This window comes from Myodes glareolus, chromosome 1 (assembly GCF_982192425.1).
Source record: "Myodes glareolus chromosome 1, mMyoGla1.1, whole genome shotgun sequence".
NCBI classification, from domain to species: domain Eukaryota; kingdom Metazoa; phylum Chordata; class Mammalia; order Rodentia; family Cricetidae; genus Myodes; species Myodes glareolus.
Genome location: NC_142026.1, coordinates 66,694,938 through 66,721,476, shown reverse-complemented (window position 1 = coordinate 66,721,476; position 26,539 = coordinate 66,694,938). Strand labels below are relative to the sequence as shown.

The 26,539-nt window shown below is 51.2% G+C and overlaps 1 protein-coding gene across 1 annotated transcript; it reads right to left on the bottom strand.

The window, feature by feature from the left end:
* Positions 1–614: 614 nt before the first annotated feature.
* On the bottom strand, positions 615–26,503 carry Ppp5c (protein phosphatase 5 catalytic subunit). Its single transcript, XM_048431660.3, has 13 exons — positions 26,299–26,503; positions 21,009–21,250; positions 13,903–14,050; positions 7,473–7,594; positions 4,795–4,860; positions 4,407–4,505; positions 3,602–3,707; positions 3,160–3,302; positions 2,971–3,058; positions 2,262–2,302; positions 1,990–2,168; positions 1,227–1,308; positions 615–1,140 (listed from the first exon to the last, which is right to left on the bottom strand). The coding sequence occupies exons 1-13, from the start codon at positions 26,417–26,419 to the stop codon at positions 1,078–1,080; spliced, it is 1,500 nt and encodes a 499-aa protein (XP_048287617.1). The 5' UTR covers positions 26,420–26,503; the 3' UTR covers positions 615–1,077.
* Between the last annotated feature and the right edge of the window lie 36 nt (positions 26,504–26,539).

The window sequence follows — 26,539 nt, the reverse complement described above, 5'->3', positions numbered from 1 at the left end:
CAGTCCCTTCCTGCTGTGGTGGATGCAGATGTAGAACTCTAAGAAACCTCTCCAGCACCATGTCTGTCTGTCTACGGCCATGCTTCCTGTCATGAAGATAATGGACTAAAGCCAGCCTCAATGAAATGTTTCCCTTTCTGTGATCACAGTGTCTCTCTGCAGCATTAAAACCCTAACTAAAATAAGCCCCCAAGTGGAGAAATAATAGCTTCTCAGGCTGGATGCCCCCCCCCCCCAGTGCCTTAGTCACCTCTGTGGCTCCTGTCCTTGCTTCTTTCCCCACTGGCACACAGCATGGCAGAGCAATTGTTGGGCCCACACACTGAACACGCCAGGTTTGCTATGCAGTAGGAGAGCAGAGTTCAGAAGACTATCAGAGCTCCATGCATTAAGTAGTTCCTTGCAAAGCTCAGCTAAGTGCAGAGGTTTCTGAACAGGTCTGAGGTCTCGAAGCCTGTTTGGGCCTCAGCAGAGTCGGGGGATAGTTCTGTCTTCTGTGGTCACTCTTAGCCCTGTAATGCCCACCTCACTGTGAGGAATCCAGAACCAAACTGGACCTACCTTGCAGAGGTCTGTGTGTGGTGGACACGGGCTAATGTGGGTCTGAGATAAGGTTTGACTTACAATAATGACTTTATTTTATTTTAACATATTTAATTACAGAACATAAAATAGCTGGGGGATGGGCCCCAGCCTCGCCCCACCCTGAAGCTACCAGGAGGAGGCCTCCCTGATGACCCTCTTTTGGGGTCTTCCTATGGTAGGGCCCTATTGCTTTACCAGGGGAGGAGCCATGCAGATGAGGGGGCAGGACCTCCTCTTGGTCCCACCCCTACCCAGGTTGGCCTTCCTCCAAATGCCCAAGCTGTGCCCTACCCCAGTCTGGACTCCTCCTTCCTCTGACCAGGAACCTGTCTTCGGCTGCCCCGCGCTGCCCCCACCCCCTCTGCAACCTAAAGGGGAATAAATACAAACTTTACAAAGTAAAGGGGGTCCAACGTTGCCCTGGGGCGGGGCAGCAGGCCGAAGGCAGGGCCATCCAGCTGGGCAGGCCTTGGTTCACTGCTGTAGGCAGCTTTACATCATTCCTAGCTGCAGCAGCGTGTTGGCATATGCCATGGGCTTGACGTTGGGGTGAGGCTGCAGCAGGGGCAAGAGAAGGACAGTCAGAGGATCCGCCCACATGCAGCCCCTGTCCAGGCAGTGCCCTGTTCCAGGTCACTCACCACTGCTGTGAATTGGTGGAACTGGGGCCGCAGGTCTGAGCCCTGGAGGTGGATGTAGGAGGCTTTGTTTCCCATCTGGTCACTGTAAGGACAGGAGCAGAGGGGCTAGAGATTAAGAGAAGGTGGGAAACAGAAGGAGGAGGGAGGAGGGGAGGTCTGAGACAGGAGGGGGGTGCAGGGAGTGGAGAAAAGAGAGATATCTCACAGAGAGAGATGGTGGAGGCAGAGAAGAAACCACACTGAAGAGGGCCGAAGGAGAAAAGCCATGGAAAAGTGGTGGAAGCAGAGGCAGGAATAGGCGGTGGGGGAGCCTGGAGACCCATCTCACCACTACCCTAACCACTGGAGGGACATGACACCACCAGGATGTTACAGCCTAGTCCAAGAACCAGAGCCTATACAACCCCACGGCTTCCTCTACACATACAGAGTAGGGAGAACATGAACTCAGAAGAAAAGAATGGCCTCTGTCCAAGGGAAGAGGATCTAACACTTGGGGCTGGGGAGCAATGCGGGCTTATAGGTGCTTATTACCGTACCATGTATCCACTCTTAGTGTCCTTCCTATGGCAGAGGTTTTACATGAGGAAAGTTAAACCCCAAACCTGCCACAGTGGTTATGCCTGTAATCCTACCACTTGAGAGGCTTGCAACAGAAATGCCATGAGTTTGACACCAGTCTAGACTATGTATGGTAAGGCCTGGTTTCAAAAGCCACACATACATAATCCATACAGGCAAAGGGTGGGAGGGTAAGACGCACCAATAGTTGGGGGCAGAGAAGACAGTGACACAGCGGCCACCATGAGCCACTTCATAGCCCTCGGACTTGACTTCATGGCTGCGGATGATGTAGTCCAGTTGGTTCTCCTCCAGGAAGGCCTTGGTGACATCAGGCCCAAACTGGCAACTCACGCCCCGCTTGCTGACTGAGCGCCCGTTCTGGTAGGAGCAAGGGAACGGGAGACTCTGGGTGACTGCTGGCCTGGCCCACCCACCATGCAGCCCACACCCACAGCAAGACACCAGGCTCACCTGTGGCTGGGGATCTGACCACAACAGGTCACACATGGGACCTGGGGGGCGGGGAGCAAATGTCAGAGACTCGTCCGTCTCCCAGGTTGCACCAGACAGGTGCCTACCCCACAGTACAGACTGATGGTGGTGGTGGTAGGATCTGGCGGGAACATCACTGTGGCCAGGGCTCAGGGCATGCACAACAGTTCTGAGCTGGTCCCAGTTTCCCCAACATCTCTCATTCAATCCATTATAAGGCCTCTTCCCACCCAAAGCCTCCTGTGACTCCCCACTGCCCTAGCAGCAAAGCCCACATACCTACTATGGTCTTAGGATATGCTCTTAGGATACGGCCTCTGGCCTATGTTCAGCAGGAACATCTGAGGGTCAGCCCTATCCATTCCACCCCTTCACTCTCCGCTGTCCTCCCCCACTGGCCACACCCTCGCCTCTCTTCTGGTGTCACCTCAAATGTCACCACCCTGCAGAAGCCACCCACATCATCTATGTCCTCAGTGACAGTCTCTGGGACTTCAACAGGTACCTTAATTCCTCTCTAGGGGGAGGGGAGAAAGTGAGTGACAGGTGTGTCATGAACTCTGATGTTCACCAGCTGGCACAATTCCACACATTCAGGATGCAGGTGGGAAAGTGGGCCCCATGCTTGCCATAGGCATAAAGTCTATGTGAGCCCAGGTGCCCCTCTCTGTGCCAGGGGCCCATTCACCTGAGTCAGGTGGCTGCCGATTCCGCTCAATCTTTCGGATGTCATCCAGGGTGACGCCATCCTCACTGAACAAGCCTCCATGCATGATCTGGGGGAAGCATGTGTCTGTGAGGAAAGGAGTCCCCTCTACCCTTCCACCCTGGACCAGCACGTTTCCCACACGGGGTAGTAAGGCCTGTGGCTCCTCACCAGCACTTTGCCGTTGATGCACTGGGCCAGTGGTAGCCACTCAAACACCTCACTGAAAAGCTCATACATCTGGGCTGTGTATTTGGCCTTCACCTCGCCCTCGAACCCGTAGATCTGGTTCATGTTGTCTGTCTCGTGGTTGCCTGGTCACAACAGAGGGACAGGAGAGGACCCTCAGCCTCTAGGTTATCATATACCTACCTGGTATTCTCACGTGTAGACTTAGGGACAAGATGGTACTGCTCAGTAATGGCAGGCTGGCACTATGGTTCATAAATAAGTGCCCACTTCACTACTCAGCTTGAGTTTGTGTTAGATTAGTGTCCCCAGGGAAGCTGTTCACACTCACTGTGTGTGAACTAGGAAAAGGCACCCTTCCCCTGACGCTATTCAACCTCACTTGGAGGCCCAGAGAGGGATGTATGTGTGAAACCCTCCTCACCTCGAAGAAGATGAAAATGATCTGGGTACAGGAGTTTAAAGCCGAAGAGGGTGAGGATCACTTCAACAGAGAAGGAGCCGCGGTCCACAAAGTCGCCATTAAATATCTTTCTTGTTAAGGAAAGTGCAGGTGGCAGATGGGCCAGGAGCAGTCCTGCCTGTCTCCTTGGCACCAAGGCTCTTGTCGGTGCCCTGCCTTTGGACTGATGCCACCCACCCCAGGATGGCACCAAGGACCCACCCTTACCTGTCTTGGGGAAACCAATGGCATAGTCGAGGCAGTCACCTCTTCCCCGAGAGCAGTCCTCAAACCAAAGGAGAAATGGGACAGACCTTCCTCCCAAAAGCACAGAGTCTAGGGGCCCTACATGGTGGCTAAATATCAGGAAAATATCCCGCATCAAACACAAGTACAGGCTGGGTTTGGCAGTACATGTCTACAATCCTAGCAAGCAGGAGATAGGAGGCAGGAAGCTCAAGCCCATCAGGAGCTACACTTTACAGTTTACCTCAACAGTCCCAAAGGAGACAATACAAAAATGTGACAAACACCCAGAGGCTGGTTTCGCTCTGCTCACCACATTCCAACAACCGGGTGAGTAAGACTCTTGTCACCCCATGGTACAGAAGATGAAACAGCCTGCGGGAGTGGAAGGGCTGGGTGGACACTGCCGGTGTCTCACTCTGCAGCAGAAGAGAGAACTGGGGCCTGGACCTGCAGTGACCCCGGTAACAGTGAGATGACGGCCCTGGAGTTCCTCCTTAGTGGGGCCCTGCCCTCTCCACATGAGGGACACAGAGGATACATAGGGGTTGGTCTCTGAGGGTAAACCGTTGAGCTCAAATATGTTGAGGAGGTCATAGAACTGGCCATGGGTGTCCCCGCACACTGTAATCTTCTCTGTCTGGAAGAAAAGAGGCCACCGGAGAGGGAGGGGCCCAGAGAGAGATGTGGGGAGGGGGCAAAGGAGAAATGAGGGGAGAGGTCACAACAGACCAAGAAAATTCATGCAGGACACTAGGGTAGGGGACATGACAACGAGGAAGCAGACAGGCGGGAGGGTGTTAGGGACAGAGAGAAGGGAAGACTGCATAGGTGGGTTTCTCAGGCTCTGAGCTGGGTGACCTACCAGACTCACCCCCTTGACTACATGCTCCCGTCCATCCACCCTGCACCCACAGCCTAAGACGCACCTCTTTCAGCGTCGTCTCCACCAGAGTGCTCAGCTTGCAGAGGACTTCTTTCACCTGTACTAGGATCTGGAAAACAGGGCAGGCTGTAAGTAGAGCTGCCTGGGGTGGGCATACAAGGTACTGCCCTTTCAAGGCCCTGGGAAAGCCTCAGCTGCTCAGGAGCTACTGGGAAGGTATGGCCTGCTGGATGCTAACCAGGAACAGAGGTGGCCCTCAAGCCCTCAAGACATGTTGTGTGGCCAACGAAACATCATGACTGGGGGCTTGAAAGATGGCTCAGCAGCCAGAGCACTGGTTGTTTTTACAGATCAATTTTTGATTTCCAGAACCCACACAATGGCTCACAACTATCCACATCTTCAATCCCAAAGGATTCAGTGCCCTCTTCTGGCCTCCACAGATACTGCACACAGGCAGTGTACAGACAGACACACAGGCAAACAATCTAAACATCATCATCATTTCACAAGGATTTTGGTTCATCTTTTAAAATTCACCAGCATTAGGAAACACAATAGTGGGTTCACAATACAGGAGACTTTAAAAAAGAACCAGCCTAGAGCCAGGAAGATGGTTTAGTGGGTAAGAGTGCATGCTTGGTAAGGATCTGAGCTCAAATCCTCAGGGTGTGCGTGTGTGTGTGTGTGTGTGTGTTATCTGTAGTTCCAGCACTGAGGGGGCAGAGATAGTCAGATCCCTGGAGCTTGTGGGCTAGCCAGCCCGGATGAACCGGTGAGTTTCCAGTTGAGTAAGATTTTTGTCATCTGCCCTTCCACGGCAGATGGAAGTGTGTAATACAAGTGTGCAATACAAGTGTGTATTACATGCATGTATTACATGTGGATGGTGGATGCATACATGAATACACAGAGCTAGACTGGACACATGTCATAAAGCTCCTTAAAATACAAGCCTCTCAGCTGGGTGGTGGTGGCGCATGCCTTTAATCCCTGCACTTGAGAGGTAGAGGCAGGTGGATCTCTGTAAGTTTGAGGCCAGCCTGGACTACAGAGCGAGTTCTAGGACAGGCTCCAAAACTTACACAGAGAAACCCTGTCTCAAAAAAATGAAAACAAAACAAAACCAAATCAAAAAACCAACTAAACAAAAACAAACCCCAAAACAAAAACCCAAGTCTCTCTCTGCAGAGAAGAGGAGGTAGAGGACCTTCTACTGTGCAGTGGATATTGGCAATCTGAGAATCTCCTAAATGGGTGTCCTGGGACACACCTGTAACCCTGGCAGGCTAAGTCCAGATTCTTCTTTTCTATTTTTTTTTTCAGACAGAGTCTCACTCACTATGGATCTTTAATAGTCTAGAAAGTCTATGTATACCAGGCTGGCTTGAACTCAGAGATGCATTTGCCTCTACCTCCCAAGAGCTGAAATTAAAGGTGTGCACCACCAGGCCCTGCATAGCCTGAAGTATATAGTAAGACCTTGTCTCAACAACTCCTTCAATAACCTTAAATATATTTTGGGGAACCCCAGGAGAAATGAAAACACTAGAATATTTGTCAATGTTACTTTCACACACTGAACACGACCTTGAGAAAAGTCAAGTGTGTTTGTCAGTGATTTAGGTTTTATGTACAGCCTGTGGGCTGTCCACATTAGTTATGTTTAGTGTCCCATCACGGGGACAAGTGAATACACCACAGTCCTGTAAGTGGATGGATGTTCTTGTTTTAGGATACAGGTTATAGTGGTTGCAACTGATTCTCAACTAGTTCTGTTAAAAGCAAGGGATGGAGGCCCCACACCTGTGAGAAGCATGTGGCTGTTAACTGTTCATCTTTCAACTTCCACGCATGTTTAACAATTTAAAAATAAAAAGTGGGAAAAAGAAAAAGTGTCATTAAAAAACAAACAAACAAACAAACAAACAACCCAAAATCAACACTGGAGGTGGTCTCTCAGGAAGCTGCAAAGTACTGTTGCTCTTGCTGCCCTACGGACAGGAACAACCCAACAGTCAACATCACAATCAAAACGAAAACTAACAAATCCACCCAAAACCCACATGCAAAGAACCCTGAAGGACACACCACCAACACTGACAAGCAGCCTCTTTGTGGGGCAGTGGGGTCACAGGTGCTCAGGCTAGTGGCCACTGGCGGGCTGTGATTCTATCACCGGGGAGGTGGTATGTGTGGCTAGCTTTGTCATAAAAATGACTTCTACTGAGGGCTAGAGGTGGCTCGGTGGTTAAGAGCAGTCAATGTCTGTTCTTCCAGACAGCCCGAGTTCAAATCTCAGCAACCACATGGTGGCTCACAACCATCTACAGTGGGATATGATGCCCTCTTCTGGCATACAGATAGATGATACACATACATAAAACAAAGCTTAAGAAGGGGGACGGGGAAAGGGAATGACTTCTATTATCTGAGAACTCTCCCAACCATGAATGTCCTCTCTTACTGAAGTCATGCTCTTCAAGAACTTCTCTTTCCAGTGCCTTCCTGAAGGTCTCACTTTGAGCCTGGGTCTGCACTTGTGTAAGGGCACTGCCCGGCACTCACGAAGTGCTGGGGTATTGGATGAGGACAAGTGGTAACCCTCAGCACGGTGCCCAGCACACAGCACTGGCCTAGGAAGTGGCAGCATTCACGACCATTCTCAGAGCCAAGCTGGCAGTGGCAGGCCCATTCCCGGGTCTCAGGTGTGTATGTTACCTGATATGCACACTTCCGGTGCAGTTTCTTCTGTTCCTTGTACCACTGCATAAGTTCTTTCATGAAGGTGATTGTCACTTTGCCGTCCTCAAGTTTGGGCCCGCTGTATTCATCTTCAATGGCTGGTGCATGGACAAGGGGATTAATTAGTGGCTTCAGCCATGGAGGGGCAAGAAGGGGAACCCGGCCTACAGGGATGAGGTGAGATGAGGCAATGAAGATTCCCATGATGCCGCAATGCTCCTAGGTCTTAGGGTCAGTCCACAGCTCCTACACTCCTTGACTCTCTGGCCAGTTCTAAGCGTGGCTTCTTCCTTTGGCACCTGTCCTCTGCCCCACATTCTAAATGAGTGGCTAAGAGGGTGTCTGCCAAATAATCTCTCTTCAGATTCAGAGCCCAGAGCACCTGGTGACCTTCAGGTGACATCAGAATGTGGGTCACTCCTCCTAGTCCTGTGCCTCCAACACACAGCATGGGGACTGCTACTAGGCCAAACCACACAGTAGTGTGTACATCAAAGGGATGGTGGGCACCGTGGCTCCAGAAGGCAAGGCTCACTGTGTAGCCACTCTGAGCAGAAAAGATGATGACACACCCCTGAATGATGAAGACCCTGACAGGGTGTGTCTGGGAGGAAGACATGCTAGCTCCTGTCATGCTCTCAGGAGGCAGGCCCTCAAATATAGTTGGCTTCCCCACCAACTCCTGGCTCCCAGGCTTCTCAGTGGTGAGATGGACTTAAGTCTGGTGGTACGATGGCTAATGTCTAACTCATGTCTAGTCTATGTAGACAAGTCCTGAAAGTATGCCGACTCAAAGACAGAGACCCGGAAGCTCCTAGAGTCTAGGACCAAGACAGTGGAACCACGGAGGTTGCTGGAGGGTGTCTCTCATGTCCACATGCTTTCCCTCTACAGCTCTTCATGTTGACACTGCATAACAGACTGGGAAGCATCCTTCTGGGTTCTGTGAGTCACTCGACAAACTAATGAAACCTCAAGAATGGACCGTGGGAGGCCTGATTCATACCCAGTGGGTCAGAGGCATGGTCAAAACAAATCTGGGACTTGGGACAAGCAATGCCATGGAGGCAGCAGGTTACACATAAGTATGGCACATACATGCATGCTCATATGACATGATAATCAATCAAAGTTTTTCAAAAGGGTATGCGTGGGGGAGGAAGCTTAGGGCTGCACCTCATTTTGTCAGAACTGATTTGAATCAGAGCAATCTGCTGATGGTACCCACTACAGACTGAAGGGTCTGGTTACTGGTGGAGAAATCTGCATACAGTCTTGGTGACCAGGAGTCTGTGCTGACTGCTGAGAGAGATGAGGAAAAACTGCTCTGCTGCTATACTGTTGGCACTAGTGTCAGAAGTGGGATTTGCTAGGATGGCCCTGGCTCACAGAAATGGGTCTAGAAGGAAGATAAGAGAGGAAAGGAAGGAATCTGACTTCTGGGTAGCCACGTGGTCACCCATTGTATAGGGTCACAGTTGTGCTGTGCGCTCTACTGGGAAAATGTGATCTGCTCAATCTCTGGGTCAAAGCTTTCTAAGACGGCTAAAACTGCAGCAGAGAGTGTCGGGTCCGGCGCTGGCCTGAGACCAACGTCAGTCGTCAGCAGCATCTGCAGGACCTCTGATCACCAAAAGTAAAAGAAGACCAAGACACTTCTGAGAGCAGAGGGCCTGGTGTGGTCTGTGACTCCATTATTAGCCTCCCAAGTAGCCTTCCTGCAGTGGGTTCTGAAGGAAAATATGTAGGGCCCTGGCTGGCTCAGAGTTCTGCAAAGCAGAGGACATAAACACCAGGCCATGTGACAGTTAGTGCTAGTTGCCCACTTTACAGAGTCCAGAATCACCAGGAGTGGGCTCTGGGCATGTCTACAGGGGGATTACTGTATTAACTGAGGTGGGAAGACTTGCCAGTTGTGAGTGGCACCAGTCCCTGGCTGGGATCCTGGATCGTGGGAGCAATATGATCAGCTGCTTCAAGCTACTTGGCTTCCCTGCCATGATGGACTATACCCTTAAACTGTGGGCCAACGCCCCTTTTCTTACATCACTCATCAAGGTATTTTATCAAAGCAACAAGAAAAGAAACTAAGACAGACTTCGCTGGAACAGCCTACCTAGTGGGTCAACCAGAAGCTACTGTAATGTCTGCTCACTTTGAATGGGAGTGCCTGCCTCCTCCACTAGCACTGAGTGGAAGGATACCACAGAGGAGCAGCTGATTTGTTTCTCGTGCAAGCTTTAAGGGGCTGGTGTTAGCATGGACCCTCTCTACCCCATGGAACTTTACAAAACCAGTTCAGAAGTTTTGCTCTGGGGGTGGACTCCCTATTTCTCTTATAGGTCTGAGAGATGCTATTAAAAACATCAAGCAAATAAACTAGAACATGAAGAAAGAAGGAGTTCATCTCAGGAAGGGAGAAGTGCTGAGGGTTACTAAAAAAATAAAACAGGGCCATATGTGCTGGTGCATGCATGCAATCCTAAAACTTGGAAAGTTGAGGCAGGAGGATTGTAAGTCTGAGGCCTTCTTTAGCTTCACAGTGAGAAAAGATGAATAAGGAAAATGAAGAGGAGAGACTGGCAAGGTGGCTCAGCAGGTAAAGGCTCTTGTCACCAAATCTGATGACCTGAGTTTAATCCCTGGGGCCCACATAGCGGAGACAACTAGAGAGCTGGCTCTTCCCAGGTGTTCTCTGACTTTCGCCCTCATCATGCACTGACACACACACATACACACATCCAAACAAAGAGAAAAAAAGCTCTCCATACAACATGATAGGGCAAGGGGTCCTTGCTAGAGTCGAAACATTAAGGGAGTCCACAGAAATCTGCTCTACTTACACTTCTTTGGAAATGTTTAACAAGGCTGGGTGGTGGTGGCGGCAGCACACCCTTTATTCCTAGCACTCAGGAGACAGAGATAGGTGGATCTCTGTGAGTTCAAGGCCAGCCTGGTCTACAAAGTGAGTTCCAGGACAGACTCAAAAGCTACACAGAACCCTGTCTTAAAAAAGAAAGAGGGGGAAAAAAAGAAATCTGGTCTGATATCGCCTCGAGTAACAGGCATATTAATAACAATAGAAGTTAGCAAGAACCAGGATTTAGAAAATGAAGATAAAGAGTAGGTGTCTTGGCTCAATGCCACCACTCTACCCAGGGACTGCAAGCAGTAGATTAAAAAGTTAGAGGGCGATGAAGAGCTATCATAACACCCTGGATATGAGAGCCCACGTTCACTGTGGTAAAGAATGCGAAACTTGGGGCTGGAGAGTGTTGGGAACTCATCTCAACAAAAACACCTCTTGCCAGGGAAGGGGCGTATTATGGGATGTACAGTGTACCTCACTAGGCAATGTCTTCCCTGTTAAACACAAGTGTGGAGTCCACACTCTGGTAGGAGTGTCAAATAAGAACTGGGCATGCTGCCCAAGCCACGCCATGTGCAGCATGGACGGGAGGGTTAGCCTGGGCACATTTCTGTGCAGTGGCCCTAGGCATAGCCTTGACTGGGGCTTACAGCAAAGACTCTGGCTGAAGAATTCAATGTGAAGGCTTTCTCTACTCTGCTGTGGGACAGTGACTGAAGCTGTCCCTGTGCTGAGGGGCATAACCCGGGAACCCACAACTTCTGGTTGGCCACTCCAGGAACAGCAGGGTTCACAAGCATCACCCAAGGCAGCACTATCTGGAAAGGCAGGGAAGGACCCTCAGGAGCAGGGGACCTCTCCTCAAGGCTGACTCTGAGGAGCTGGGAAGCAAGGGAACAGTTCTGCTTGGTAGCTAAGCAATACCATAAACTAGACGGTATTGAAACCATATCTGTACCTGTGCTGACACACATTTTGGAGGAGGACAATGTAAACCTGGCCTGACAAAGGGTTGTTTATTTGGAACACAGACCAGGGAAGGGTGGAGGAGCTCACTGAAGCAGGAATGGTCGATGCCCATCAGTAGTTTCCAGATATCCCCAGTACTCATGCTAGAAGGCCACCTGCTCCAGGAAATGAGTGGACATGGGAGCTGCAGCATGGCAAAGATGGTGGAGTCTAGATGTGTCCACTCAGGTATAGCTCGACTGCTGGTAGCTATGGGATAGAGTCCTGTGGAGGAACATCCTGAATAGCTGGTGAGTTGGGGAGATGCTGGTGGCCTCAGGAGCCTACAAATGGGTTGTGACAAGACTAGACACTGACACTGTCTCTGGAGACTGTGGCTTTGCTTGCCCAGGTGGAAGACAAACGGCCAGAGCATGCTCGGAAAACCAGAGGACAATGCACAAACAGATGTGGGTGACAACTGTCACCTGTCCACACCAAACGACAGTACAGATCATAATATCTAAGCCCTGGCTGGCAGGGAGATACACTCCTTGGAGCCAGCTCACCAGAGAAGAGGTACTGGCACCCAAAGGACTGGCTGGCTAAACTTACCCTTGTAACCCCAGCACTTGGGAAGTTGAGGCAGGAAGATTATTATGAGTTTGAGGCCAGCTTGGACTAGAAGTGAGATCCTTTATGTCCCTGCCCCTTATACATACAAAAGCCTGGACTCACACACCTGAGAAAAACCAAAGGAGCCTGTGATTGGATCTACCTCTGTCATCTGGAAGTTGGGGGTGAGGGGGTTCTGTGAGCACATAGCTCTTGTCAAGAGAGCCACATGATCCCACTGTTTTTTCCTATTCTTAGCCCCCCTTCTCCGCTTTCAACGCTGAAGCACTGTCACAGAATACTGGAGTTGTGGTGGACTCTTAGGCATGGTACTACCTGTGGTTTTAAACCTTATGCCTGCACAAAACTCAAGTTCAAATGGAAAGACCTCAACATAAAGTCAGCCACACTGAACCTTATAGAAGAGAAAGTGGGAAGTACACGTGAATGCATTGGCATAGGGAACTACTTCCTAAATATAACCCCAGCAGCACAGACATTGAGAGAAACAATTAATAAATGGGACCTCCTGAAACTGAAAAGCTTCTGTAAAGCAAAGGACATGGCCAACAAGACAAAATGACAGCCTACAGAATGGGAAAAGATCTTCACTAACCCCACATCAGACAGAGGTCTGATCTCCAAAATACACAAAGAACTCAAGAAATTGGAAACCAAAAGATCACATAATCCAATAGGGAAAAAAAAATGGAGTACAGACCTAAACAGAGGACTCTCATCTAAAATGGCTGAAAGACACTTAAGGAAATGTTCAACATCCTTAGTCATCGGAGAAATGCAAATCAAAACAACTCTGAGATTCCATCTTACACCTGGAAGAATGGCCAACATCAAAAACACTGGTGACAACTTATGCTGGAGAGGTTTTGGGGAAAAGGGGACACTTCTGCATTGCTGGTGGGAATGCAAGCTGGTACAACCTCTTTGGATGTCAGTGTGGCGATTTCTCAGAAAATTAGGAAACAACCTTCCTCAAGACCCAGTAATACCACTTTTGGGTATATATCCAAAGGATGCTCAATCGTGCCACAAGGACATGTGCTCAACTATGTTCGTAGCAGCTTTGTTTGTCATAGCCAGAACCTGGAAACAACCTAAATGCCCCTCGATCAAAGAATGGATAAGAAAAATGTGGTACATTTACACAATGGAGTACTACACAGAGGTAAAAAAAAAAAAAAAAAAAAGATATCTTGAATTTTGCAGGAAAATGGATGGAACTAGAAAACATTATTTTGAGTGAGGTAACCCAGACACAAAAAGACAATTATCACATGTACTCACTCATAGGTGGTTTTTAAAGCAAAGAAAGCCAGCCTACAAACCACAATCCCAGAGAACTTAGACAACAATGCGGACACTAAGAGAGACATACACAGATCTAATCTACATGGGAAGTAGAAAGTAGAAAAAGACAATATCTCCTGCGTAAATTGGGAGCATCGGGACCTTGGGGGAGGGTTGAAGGGGGGAGGGGAGAGGCAGAGGGAGCAGAGAAAAATGTAGAGCTCAATAAATTTCAATAAAATAAAAAAAAAGCAAAAATAAATAAATAAATAAACCTTATGCCTGAATTCCTCAGGACCCAGTGGGAGCAGATAGTGCCCATATCTCATTAGGGAAAGCCAAGGATGACAGAGATTAAGGCCATGTTACTCACAAGACTTGGTGACAGAGATGAAACCAACACCTGTTTGGCACCATGGATCCTGACTGAGCCTAACCTGGAGGAGAATGGACTAGAGCAGGGCATCTGTTAGGCATCCTGAGCCACCCCAACCTTAATCCAGGGTTCCCATTCTTATAATTAAAATGGAGGAGCGAGGGCTACTGAAGGCAGTCAGCAGCTGTGGTGACACCTACATTCCCCAATGTCCTCTGGAACCACGCCTTTACCCACCAAATGTGACAGAGATGAGTATATAGGATGTGGTATATGGCCAGGCCACTCACTCATGCTCTCGATGTCCAGAGAGTCCACAACAGAGCGCCTGTGCTCGTCGCCCGCGATGGCCCGCTCAAAGGCCTTCTGCTTCACAATCTTGCTGCACTCTTGGTACTTCATCTTGGCGTCCTTGTCATTAGGCTTCACTTTCACCACCTGGCCAGGAAGACGGAGTGAAGAGGTGTCACGCTCTGGAGGGCCAGCCACTTAGCCCAGATGAGCCACCAGGGCCACTACAATTGCTGTGGACAGCACAACCCCAGGCTGAAGAAAGGGCAGAGTTAGATCACACATGCTAGTGGGGCCACCCTGGACCTGTCACCTAGGATCAGTTTTTACATCCCCATACAAGGTACACTGAACTGCCCCACTGGGTGGTTTTAGAGACCAGGGCATTGTGCCCTCACTAAACAACTCTGACCCTGTTAAAACCAAACAGGTGCCCAGCTGAGTACACAGGTCTTAGGCTCCCAGCATAGGCTCCCAGACTAGGGGCTAATCTTAGAGCAGCATGGATTTCTAACACCTGAATATCCCTAGTATAAAGTGGGGGTTTGTTGGAAGGACTGAGGGCCTTGGCACACAAGGGGGACTGTGCTGGTGGCAGTCAGCAGCTTGTTTCCCTTGGGGTTTTATGGGAAACTGAGGCTCCAGTTGCTCTGTTTCCTCTGATAATGGGACAGAAGACACAGTTCAAGTCCCAGCTTAGCCAGTGATGTTGGGGAAGCCTGCAGTAGGTGAGCTGGCCTCAGTTTCCTCTCTGGGTTACCAGTGTCACCTCAGAGAGAGCTGTAAAAACGAATGAGGAAGCACTTTTAAAAGATTTAACACAGTGAGTTGTGCACAGGCAGCTTTGGGTCACAGCAGTAAAGGGAGCCTGCCGGCTATACTGCTCTGTCCTGCTTCCGGCAAGCCCAGATCCCAGGAGCTCAGACAGAGCTGGGTCTGGTGTACATGTCTGCCATCTCAGCACTTAGGAGGTGGAAGCCGGATAGCTGTTAGTACCAGGCGAGCCTGGGCTACAGAGTGAGACCCTGGTCAACAGACTTCATCTCTGAGCCTTAGCTTGGCTACCATAACTATAATTAGACTCAGCCTGACCTGCTATTGTTTAACAGTTTCCTGAGATTGGACTGTTCCATACATCCTACAGGGAAGCTCTTTTTTAAGTAGACTGGAAAACACCTCCAAATGCCTTTAGGAAGTCCCTGAAACCAACCAGATTCACTAGGCCCCTCCCTGCCAGAGTAAGCAATAAAGACTGCTAAAAGTAGTCAAGCCACAAGGAAGACTCTGAGACCAGACCAGCTGCCTAGAAGAAACAGAAACCAGACAAGGTGCTTGCAAGAGGCTTAGACCAACTGAGGCATCTGGAAAGGACACTCAGTTAACACACTGACCTGCCCGCAGGCTGTGCAGTGTGCTCCAGGTCCCCAGCTTTGTGAGCTGTCACCAATGCTAGGGTTGGCTTTGGTGATACAGTTGTCTTTGAGTTATTTCTCCTCCTGTAAGTAACCCCTCATCCACACTCCTGCTAACCCCAATAAAACTCACTGGTTCACCAAGTTGGACTGTAGAGGTACAGTCTGTTGTGGGATCCCTATCTGGGGTAAGTAGACATGTGTGCTCCCAAAAAGTTTTGTCACACACCTGATGACCTATACAATCATCCTAAGATTGGGCCCTCTACAGCTTCTGTGCTATTAGAGAAGGAAGTCCTAGGGCAGGTCCTCAAAATGCTTCCCCCAGCCCCAAAGCTGGCTGAGTGAGTCAGAGCCTAGGCAAAGACAACTGCTACTCCCTGCAGGTGCTTGGCCAACAGCAGGCTGGGCAGGCTCAGACTGGGCCACCTGCCAGACAGCTCCACTGGGGTGTGGGTGTGGCGTCAAGCTTAAGGGCTGCCAGTTTTAGGCAGCCCTTGGAGCCCTTCCCAGGCTCCCTCTGCTCCCCAGGATAAAGTCTACATGGCTCCAAGCCTGGCCCTCAAGACCCACCCTCTTTCTCTGTGGCCTGGTACTGCCTTTCCCGTAGCTCAGGGTTTTTGGTCATACTGCCCTTGTTCACACACTTCATTCCTAATTTCAACCTCCTTTCTGCTCCTCTTCCTCATGAAGCCTCCAGAAGGCTGAGGACAATGTCTTTCCCATTTGAAGTGGCACTGGGGGGACAGAGCTGTGTCCTCGTTAGAGAATGAACGCCTCCTAAAGGAAGAAAGGGTGGCAAACACATCCTAGGAGCCAGACCCATCTTCAGGTGAGCTGCAGGCTAAGAAGAAAGATGGAGCTGGGTGCTGCCATTATGGTGAATGACCCTGGCTCACAATATCCTCTGTATAGTTCTATGGGGTGGCCAGTATTATTCCCACTACACAGAGTGGTAAAATTATTAACCCCAAAAGTCAAGGTTCTGTGCACTCCTGGATTAGCTTGTGTCACCACCCACATGAAGCCAAGTGCTTCCTTCCTGCCGCCCCCAGGACAGAGGTAGAGAGTAGTTCTCCAGGCTCTGGGTTCTGGCCCTCAGGGCATGTGTCCTGCTCAATCAAGACCCCCAGTTTCTAGAAAGTAGGGCTTGGTGCTAGCACCCCATAGAAGTCCGGTGTGAGACTGTACTACCAGGCCCACCACAGACCCAGCAGCAGCATCAGCGGCATCAGGACTCAATTCCCAGGTCTGCAGTGCAGGTGTTGAAAAGATTGCTAGGTATGACTGACAGAAAGAGGGCCCTGTCAAGCTCCTCTCCAGTGCAAAGGTACAGTTTTATACTACAGGGCTCTTCGGGGCCTGAGACCCATTCCATCAGAACTAGATGCCAACACTAAATATCTCATTCCTTTTTTCCTCTTTTTTTGAGACTACGTAGCCCAGGCAGGCCTTGAACTCATAGAGATTCGCTAGCCTCTAACTTCTGTCTCCCAAGTGCTGGAATTAAAGGCATGCATCACCACACCTGGCCCATGGACATGTCTTTAAAACGTGACATCTGAAGTCAGGTACAGTAATGTGCCCAGTATTCCAGGGATTCTGGAAGCCCAGGTAGGAGAATGGCTTTATTCTAGGAGTTCAAGAACAGCCTGAGTCACACAGTTACTTTCTCAAAAGGCAAAACCAAGCAACAAATGATTCTATGTTTACTGCAACTATGGCAGTGCCCTGTGATGTTCATGTGTTTCAAGCAGACCCTGCACGGGGAAACAGGGATAGGGCAGGTGCATGTCATCAACCACACTTCTGAAGAAATGAGATGTCTTTAAAAGCTGCCATCTTCAGGGACCGAAGGTACGGCTCTGTGGCACAGCACTTGATATTTGTGAAGTAATTAGAACTAGATGAGGTTGTGAGGCTAGGCCCCCTTGAAAGGACTAGGGGCTTTATAAAAACAAAGAATAGGCGGGGTGGTGGTGATGTACGCCTCTGAGGCGGATCTCTGTGAGTTTGAGGTCAACCTGCTCTACAGAGCAAGTTCCAGGACAGAGTCCATGGCTACAGAGAGAAACCCTGTCTTGAAAAACCAAACCAAACCAACCAACCAAACAAAAAAATCAACCACCCAACCAAACAAAAACCCCAGAAAGAATAGAATGGGAGCATGGCTCAGTGGTAGAGCCCCTGCCTAGAATCTCCCAGTGAGGGGCTGGGGGTGTGGTTCAGTTGTAAAGTGCTTGCAGAGCCCCAAGTTTCATCCTTAGCATTGAAAAAAAAATACAACAAATGACACTGTCAGCTGTCAGGGTTCACTGGTAGTCACTACTAAAAGCCCTGGGACACATATTTGGGAATTTGGACTTACTAGGATTGCAGAAGCCATTGGGGGCATATATACTCCATTATGACACCCACAGAAGACTCAAGGCAGTTCCACTACTACTCACAAGGCTCTGCTGGCAATGAGTCCTGCAATCCCCCCACCCAGGAGCAATCTAGAGCTTCAGTCATTCAGGCCTGCTGTGGATACCAAGCAAAGTGCCCATACTTATCAGAACTGAGTACAATGGACCAGCAAGAAAAACCAACAAAGGGCATTATGGTTTACCTGCAGGGCATAGACAATGAGATTTGGCCCAGAGGAACCAGATGGTGCATCACATAGTAGAGATAGTACGTCAGGTAGCCCTGATGCCTTATACACAACACACCTTTTCTCTAGTGAGTGAATCTACCACAACACCCCCAGCACCTGCTCGATGCAGCAGGCGGAGATATCACCAGTGCTAACAGCCAAAGGGCCAGCATGGTGCCAGGAACTTGCACATATGCCCTGGTCAGGAGCCTGACTCGGGATAGGCTACCACCTTCTGGGAATTCCTGTGAGACTGCAGGGGAATGACCTGCCTTACCTCTGAACTTCAGTTTCCGCATCTGTAAATCAGGGATAACAGTGGTTTCTGCTGTGCAGGGGACCATGGAGAAGAAATGACTTTCATGGCCTGAAGGTTGCTGGCATGTGAGTGCTGAGGTAAAGACTAACTCTGATTGTCCCTGTTTCTTTTGTATCACTCTATCAAGGGGAACAAAATGTGTTTCTAAGAAACACAAAGGTAAAGTCTATCATCAACCAAAAAAAACCCCACAGGACCCTTAGGCAGGGTAGAGAGCAGAGGAAGACCACTGCGCTGCCCCCTCCCCCCCAGGGCTGGTCTAGGTCTGCAAGGCTGACTGTGTTCCAAGTGCATAGGAAAGAACGCAGTGAGAACCAATTGAGGTGTGACCCAGGAAGGGGTGGGCCCATGCAGAAGGGCTAGCTGGGAGAAGTGTGGGCAGGGCAACAACACAGCCCTGTGGTAAGGGAGAGTGACTGCTACTAAGAGCCCAAGGTGCCCCCAAGTGGGAGAGCAAACAAAGACACACCCAGGTCCTTGTGCTCTCGCAATGTTCTGGCACAGGAAAAAAGCCGGGCCGGAGGCCCATTTCACCATGGGCTGCCTACTGAGGAACCCTGGAGAACATGGCTGATGCAGAGCCAAAGGTAGGCCCTCTCCATATTTACCCACTTGTTCAACCCTCACAATGACATTGCCAAAGTAGACCTTTGTGTTCCCTGGTTACAAGTGAAGCCCAAAGCATTTGAAGTCACATACCTTGGTCTGAGCTGAGCTGGCCACCAACCTAGACATCCAGATCTTGGAGCCCGTGCCTTCACATCCTGCTCCAGTGGCTGCACACCTGACTTTAGCCCATAGGAAGAAACAGATGCTGGAGGCAGTGGAGAGCGTCTATGCTCATGCACGTAAACAAGGCTTTTTACAGAAAGAGCTGGAGATGGAGAGCTGATTGCAGACAGTGCTCCTGACTCAGCTATGGAGCTGGGTCCAGTCTCAGCTCATTCCTTCCACGTGACCTTGGAGAGGGGTGTCTCCTTTCTACTCAGGGGGTAGATTCACATATATACAATGCTCACAGCTATACTGAGCCCTCCATGTTCATACTGAGGTTGAAAATGGCCAGAGACGCAGGGCCAAGGGTTCATTAGTTCCAATCAAGGCCTGACCCACAGGCCAGGGCCTGGATATGTCCTTCATGAATGCCAGCATCTTCCAGGAGGAAGTTTTGGGTCAGAAGCTGCCATAAGACCAGCTAGCTTCTCAGGCTCGATGGGAAAGGATCCCAGGTTCCTGCTGGGGTTTCCCAGCGCTGATAATTTAGGTGCTGGGTGTGGCTCCACCAAGATGGTTCTGCAGATGGCTATGGACTTCTCCCATCACTGTGGCATCCACAAAGCCTGGAGTACAGCTTGGATGCTGTGTGCCGACCATCCCCCAGTCTCATGGAGAATGCAGAGTTAGATTGCCAACTTTGGGAGCACTCTCAAAAGAACCTATTCCTTACCCCCAAGTAAAGATGTTTCTGTGAGCCCAGAGCGGTAAAGACCCTGCCCCTGGTCCTGTTTTCCCGTGTGGACCCTGCCTGTCCGTGGTTATTTATTCATTTACTCAGCCCTCTGGCCCCAGTGACCTTTATTCGCCACTGGACCAGAGCTCCAGCTGTTCAGGTGGTGGCCACTGCTCTTGTTACTGTATTCCAGATTAGGACACCAAGGGACAAGGATAGGGACAGGGACCATGTTTTGCTTCCCACCTCCATGGTTATCCTTACCCTTCACATTTTTGCCCTTTGCTAAGTGTCCCTTGACCTTGGCCTAAGCCTTTACTTGATCTGACCCTAGGCCAGACTGAGTGACCAGCTCCCTCTTGCTGCAGGAATGGCTCCTCAGCCCTCTTGGGGCCCTGTGCACACAAGAGAAAGAGTCCACAGCAAGGTAGGTAGTGATCCATTCTGTACTCAGAGCCCCTGAGTGGGAGCTGTCTGGAGGGGGAGAGATGCAGTCAAGGGCTACACTGGCTTCAAAAACTGGCACTTACCAGTTGGGGCCTTAGCCTCCTCACCTGCGTGACAGGGGCAATCTCCTTCCCCCACTGGGTGCCTACACTGACTCAGCAGTCAGTCTCTGTGAAGGGCACATAGCACACCTGTTCCAAGCGGATGCTCTGGCAGTCCCTACCGCTGTCATGACGACTGTCAGAGCACATCACCCGTAGGCAGTGGTGGACGAGGAACTGTCATCTAGGTCCCTTCTCTCATTGTCCCTGGAGGCTGTCCCTCTAGTGTGTCACCCTGTTCTATTTTCCTGGAAGTACTACTCTGTACCTGCAGTCATTTTCCTTGCCTGCTCAGTGACACGGGGCTCCCACCTGCCACAGAATCTCAAGCTGTCAAAGGCCTGCACAGCTCTTGCTAATAACTGCTACCATTACTAATCACCACCACTAATAACAGCCACAGTAGTCACAAGGCTGAGCTATTATTGACCACAGACTATGTGCCCGCACTGCTCCAAGCATGCACACGTAAAAACTCTCCTGCAGCCACCCAAGGCTGGGACTGTTCTCAACACTCAGGGGCAAAGAAAGGTGGAGAAGCCAGGTGACTTGCCCAGGGTCACAGAGTGCATAAAGGCTGAGAGGTGGAACAGGAACTGGCTAGAGGACTCATGGCCATCCTCTGGGTGGGCCCTTGTATAGAGGAGACACAATGGCTCCTCCCTGTCCCTGGGGCTCCCCCCCACATCCACCTGGCTAGGGTACCGGGAGCTGGCCCATGCCCGAGGCCCGGCTCACCGTCTCGTAGTCACGTAGGGCAGCTCGGAACTTGCCCAGTGCCATGTTGCTGGCCGCCCGGCGGTAGTAGCCTTTGATGTATTTCTTGTCAAGTTCGATGGCCCGAGTTGCATCGCCCAATGCATAGCCGTAGCACTCTGTGCGCAGGTAGGCCAGGCTGCGGTTGCCATAGTAGATGGCATTGTTGGGGTTCAACTCGATGGCCTGACTGTAGAACTTGATGGCATTCTCGTAGTCCTTGGCTGTGGAGGAGGAGAAGAAGGCATGAAGCCCTGTTGCCACAGGCAGGAATCCACCCTAGGCTGGTGGTCCTTGTTACAAAAGAGAAGACTGGGGTTCAGCACAGAATCTGTCCCTTCTCCCTGTCCCCGATATCTGACTATATATAGCCTAGGTCTTGAGGTTCAGGCTAGTTTCCAGAACCTGAACCAATTCCATAGCAGAATAGCAAAGCCCAGGTTGGGCGCTACTTTCAGAGCTTCAGGAAGCATTCCCCAAGTCTCCCAGGACTAGAGGGACATCTCAGGGTGCCAGCGCCAGGCAACCTGAGACTGCTTGAGCCTGTGGCTGTCCAGATGCCACAAGCAGGCAGCTCCAGAGATGGAGAGAATGGGAGGATAAAGGAAAGAAGCTGCAAAGAGGACTGAGACCACCTGGTGCAGCAGGGGAAGGTAGGACAGACACCAAAGCAGTGGGGCTGTAAAGTGTGGACGGACAAGGGTAATTCCCAGCTGAGGGCCAAAGGTCAGACTTTCCCTGAATTGGGCCACAGCTGGGTGGCGAGCTCTCCACCAACCTGTGGGGTCCTCCTGTCTTCACAGCTCAAACACCACCTGGTGTTCACCTGACCAAGTCAGAGAAGTCTAGTTCAAGGTCAGAGTTCCAGTCTGTGCTGGCAAGTAGGCCTGACCCCTCCTCCAGAGGGTTTATTAAACAAACAACAGACCTTGAGCTGTCTGAGACTTGTCCAGGCTGGAGGACTGGACTGCAACAGAGGCCTCGTGGCACCCGAGAGAGAAAGCCACATTAGCCCATTTCCAGATGAAGGCTGCTCAAGTTCAGAGAAGGAAAGCCTATGCTTGAGGTCACACGGCAAGTGGCAGAAAGGACTTTTTAGGCAGGCAGAAGTGGCAGTGTCTCCTCCATTCTCTCTCCCACGCCCCCATGTGCCCTGGTGGGAGCCTGGGACAGCACTAGGCTCAGTCAATGGGAAGGTGGCCTGGCTCTCCTCTTTTTAGGCTGGGTGTACTTAAACACCCTCTCTGTCCTTGAACTTCAGTTTCCTCCTAGAGCTTTCAACCTGGGAGCGGGAGTTCCTGCTCTACCCCACTTCCCGGCCCTCAGAGCACTCAGGACTGCTGTGTTGTTTGCTCAACCCACACCTTAGGACTGGTCTCTTCCCCCAAGCTCCTGCCTTGCCTGGGGACACAGCCTTGCCCTCCAGGGACTGTTGGTGTATCAAGGAGCCAGATCTGACCTCAGACAACTGTGATAAAGCGTTCAGGGCTCAGACAGCCTAAGGGCCTGATCCAAGACCCAAGAGGGAGAATGTGAGTCTGAAGAGAACTCCACAAAAGGGGAAGGAAGCAACTGGTCAAGGAGAGAGGAAAGGAAGAAGGAAGGAAGGCCGGGACTGGGGGCAGAGAGGGGCAGGCCTAGGGGTGCAGCTCAGCAGTCCTTCCTGGACTTCTGTCACAAGGTCCAAATGTCCCCTCAGGAAGCTCCACTTGACCTCTGGTCTGGGCGAGGCACTACCCTGCCCCCAACTTCCCTGCCCCAGTTCTGTCACTCTGTGTCTTTCCTAGACTTGCAGGACCTAGAACTTCCCAGATGCCACCAAGGCAGGAAGATGAAGAAGGCAGCATAGTTCAGAGGGTCCCTCCCGGGAATGTCAGTGCCTCTGAGGGCTTCCTTGGTGTCCTGGTTGGGCTCCAGAGGCTGCTGATTGGTTAGTAGTCAATTGTTGGGGTGGGACTTTATCAAGTGACACAGGGTGTGCAATCTGGCACCTAGTGGTGCAGATTCCTAACACAAAACTGCAGAGAGAGCCACTGGCTGGAGCCTTAGCCCCTCAGACCACTTGTCTGAACCCGAGAACCAGGCTGGGCTTGGCCTGACACACAGTCAAATGGAGGAGGGAAGAAAGAGTCCAGAGAACACGAGGGCCCCACCTTGAAGGCGTCACCAGCTGTCATACTCCAGCCTGAGGCCATCCTTCAGCTGCAGCAGTACGTCCCTCTAGGTATACTGAGGTTCAATTGCCCATCTGTGTTCACAGAGCAGCACCCTGAACCACGATGCACTACTTCTCCCCACAACCCTCAGACCACGAAGACCCCTGGGTGAGCACAGCCTCCTTCCTCAGAGAGAAAGGGAAAAAGCAGAAGCTTCCTGAGCTGGGGACTAGGCTCTGTGCCACCTTTACTGTAGGGCTGAGCTCACAGAGGGACCCTCTATGGTTGGAGGCGGGCCTTCTGAGTCCCCGAGACTCCCCCACCCTCCAGAGTACCCTGCTCTCCACTGAGGCTAGATGAGTCCAACAAGGAGAGCTGAACACGTGGGGAGGAAGGGGATATCCGTCTTCTGCTCACTCACTCTGACCTTGGGCAACAAGTTTCCCTCTGAGTCGGCTTCCTCTATAAACCACCACCCCCATGCCCCAGGCGGTTAGGTTTAGGAGTACCTGGCCACCACAGGGGCACAATGAAAGCCAATGTAATTATTCTTTTTATTGGTATTCTTGTAGCCTGAGCCTGGGGTTCTGAGCTTGCCATTGCCTGCCCACAGGAGTGGGAGGCCTGGACCAGGAAGGGTACTACTCCTTCAAGCCAGTTCTTGGCCAGGCCCCTCTGGCTGCCTGCCCAGCCCCAGGTTCCTAAAAGCCTGAATCTTGGGACCTGAGAGGTGGGGGTAGGGTGAAGGGTCTCTCCCCATGACTAACCCCTTCCCATTCCCTAAGCAGCAGCCCAGTTTCTGGTTGCTTCTTAGAGGACCCAGTAAAGGGTGGCTGTTAGGTCCAACCATTTCACAGCTGGGCCTGGTCACCTGGTGCTGGTAGCCTCCAGCCTTCAAAGCCCCACAAGCTCTGCACACTGTCCCGATAGCATCTCTCACACCCAGTAACTCGCCTCCCATTCTAGCAGCCCAACCCCACACTAATTCTGCCCTCCCCGGCAGAGTCAGTCCTAGTCAGTCCTTTCAGCTCTCAGCATCCTGCCCTCAAGTCTGTAGAAGGCACAAATCCGAACCAGCTTTAGTTCTCTAGAGCCTCAGCTTTTAACTACCTCCACTCTGGCCCCACTCACCTAGGTGCCAGGCTCCATTCACCTTTGGGTATTGGCCAACTGCTACCCTCCCCCTCTCCAGGCAGCCAGCCTCATTTCCTCCCAGAAGCATGGTCAGAGGCCCCACCCCCTCACCTGTCCTCCCTTCCGACCTCCTCTCTGTCAGTCAGGCCTCTGAATCCATTCTCAGCACAGTAGGGAGCACCAGTTCCTGTACCCAGAGCCAAGTGGACCACTCTCTTAAAACCGTATCTCCCTGCTACCCTGTGGATGCCATCTATAAACCCGCCCGGCCTATAAGGCTCTACCCACTGTTCCCACTTCAACTCTCTCTCACTTTATTTTGAGACAGTCTTGCTATGTATTCCAGGCTGCCACTCAACTCAAAATTCTCCTGCCTCAGCCTTCCCAGAGCTGGGATAACAGGTACGCACCATAATGTCTGGACTTACCCCACGGGGGGCCCCCTTTGTCTAGGATTCTAGATCTTTCTTCCCCTCCCCCACCTCTTGCAGATCTGCCTCGCTAGGTCTAAACCTTTCTTTGGGCCATATTTGAAGTAGCATTCCTAGGGACCCCACCTTCTCCCTCTTGCTACCTGACCCCACTTCCCTTCAGAACTGAGACACTTGTCCTGTGGGAGTCCAGTTCCTCGCTGGTAGCATTCACCTGCCAGGGTCTTCTGGGCTGGCTTTCTCATTCACAACTGCTCTGTCAACATTACCACCAGACCTCTGATGATCAATGCCTGGGGCTAGGTGACCAGGCCTGTGGCTTTCTTTCTGGAAGACTATTCTTCTCTGAGCCAGTGGCACCTTTCCTGGTTTCCCTTCTATCTCACTCACTTCCTCAGCAGCTCTTTTTCCGTTTTAAACATGAAAATTCCATTCTAGGTTCTTTCTAGATCCCACTATGGTGACTTCATCCATTCCCCAGGAACCTCCAACCATAGGCTGGTCACACCCAAACTTTTCTCCAGTCCAGACTGGCCCACCTACCTACTTAATGTCTTTTTTTGGAGAGCTGAGGAAATTCAAACTAGTCTTTGTAATAGCTTCGGTGACTTTGCCTGCTCGGGCCTCTTATCCTAATCTCATCTTGTATCAGTCTTCCTCTCCCACCCACAGCTGGCTCAAGCTCCAACTAAGCCAGTCTGTTTTCATTCATTCTCCACCCCAGGGTCTTCCCTTTAGGTGAACTGACCCACGTGTAAAACTCCTTCCCAATTCTCCTTAAAAAATCCTCTCTCCAGGCATTCCCTGACCCCACTCTCTAAGGCAGACTCTAACGTGCATTCTCTACTTTGTCACCTTGATCCAAAGTGCTCATCACAAGTTAGCAATTACTGGTTTTGCTTAAAACCAAGTCTTGTGTCTTATTCATTGCTGCAGCCTCCAAGTCAAGCACAGACCGTTAATGCAAATGTACAGAAGGGATGAATGAATTTCTTACGCTTAACCCAAGATCGCGCTTGGGTTAAGATTCTTTCCCGCTCCACCTCTACTCCCTACTCCTTTTCCTCGGATCACCTCAAATCGCCTTCCAATCTAATTATCTATTTCCATCCCCACAGTTCCCTTCTCTTGTCGGGCCTTCCCTCCTCGGTTGGTCACCTCAGGTCTCCCCGCTCGGCAAGCGCCATCACTGCCCTAAACACATGTCACTATTTGGTAGCGCCCTCTTCAGGTCTGACCTCTACCTAGCACCTCTGTCCAGGTCTCACATTTGGCAGCACTCACATGTCGGTCCCCTGCTTGTCCCCTATCGTTTGGCAGAGCCTGCCTCAGTCTCCCCAGTGAGTAGCTTCTGCTCCGTACTCCACTTCTCTGTAGCTCTCCCCTGTCTGGCGTCCATCCTGAGCCTCCTCCTCGCACCAGGTTACTCGGCAGTGCCTGTCCGGCGCCCAGACTACCGCTCCGCGTTGCCATGGTTCCCCGCGGGGCCTGGCACCCCCACGGCCTGGGCCGCTGTCCACCCTCCCTCAGCCCCGTCCGGGCCGGACGCACCTTTGAAGTAGTCGTTGGCCTGTGTCTTGAGCTCCTCTGCCCGCTTCAGAGAGCCATCGGCCGGGGGTTCGTCCCGGGGGGGCTCAGCACACTCAGTCCGCTCGCCCTCCGCCATCGCCATGCCGCAAAGCGACCCCCACCCTGGCAACGGCCGCTCGCGGCACCAGGCCGAACCGTCGCGAAGGAGCGCCGAGTGACCGCCGCCGCTGCCGCACAAGTGTCGTAAAGCGCGGGCCCCAAA

Excerpts from the sequence above, each read along its gene's own strand:
- Ppp5c (XM_048431660.3), bottom strand. The coding sequence starts at position 26,419 with ATGGCGATGGCGGAGGGCGAGCGGACTGAGTGTGCTGAGCCCCCCCGG. Across the intron at positions 7,595-13,902 it reads TCTGGACATCGAGAGCATGA|CCATTGAAGATGAATACAGC; the intron begins GTGAGTGGCCTG and ends TCCATGCACCAG. Across the intron at positions 1,141-1,226 it reads TCCACCAATTCACAGCAGTG|CCTCACCCCAACGTCAAGCC; the intron begins GTGAGTGACCTG and ends CCCCTGCTGCAG.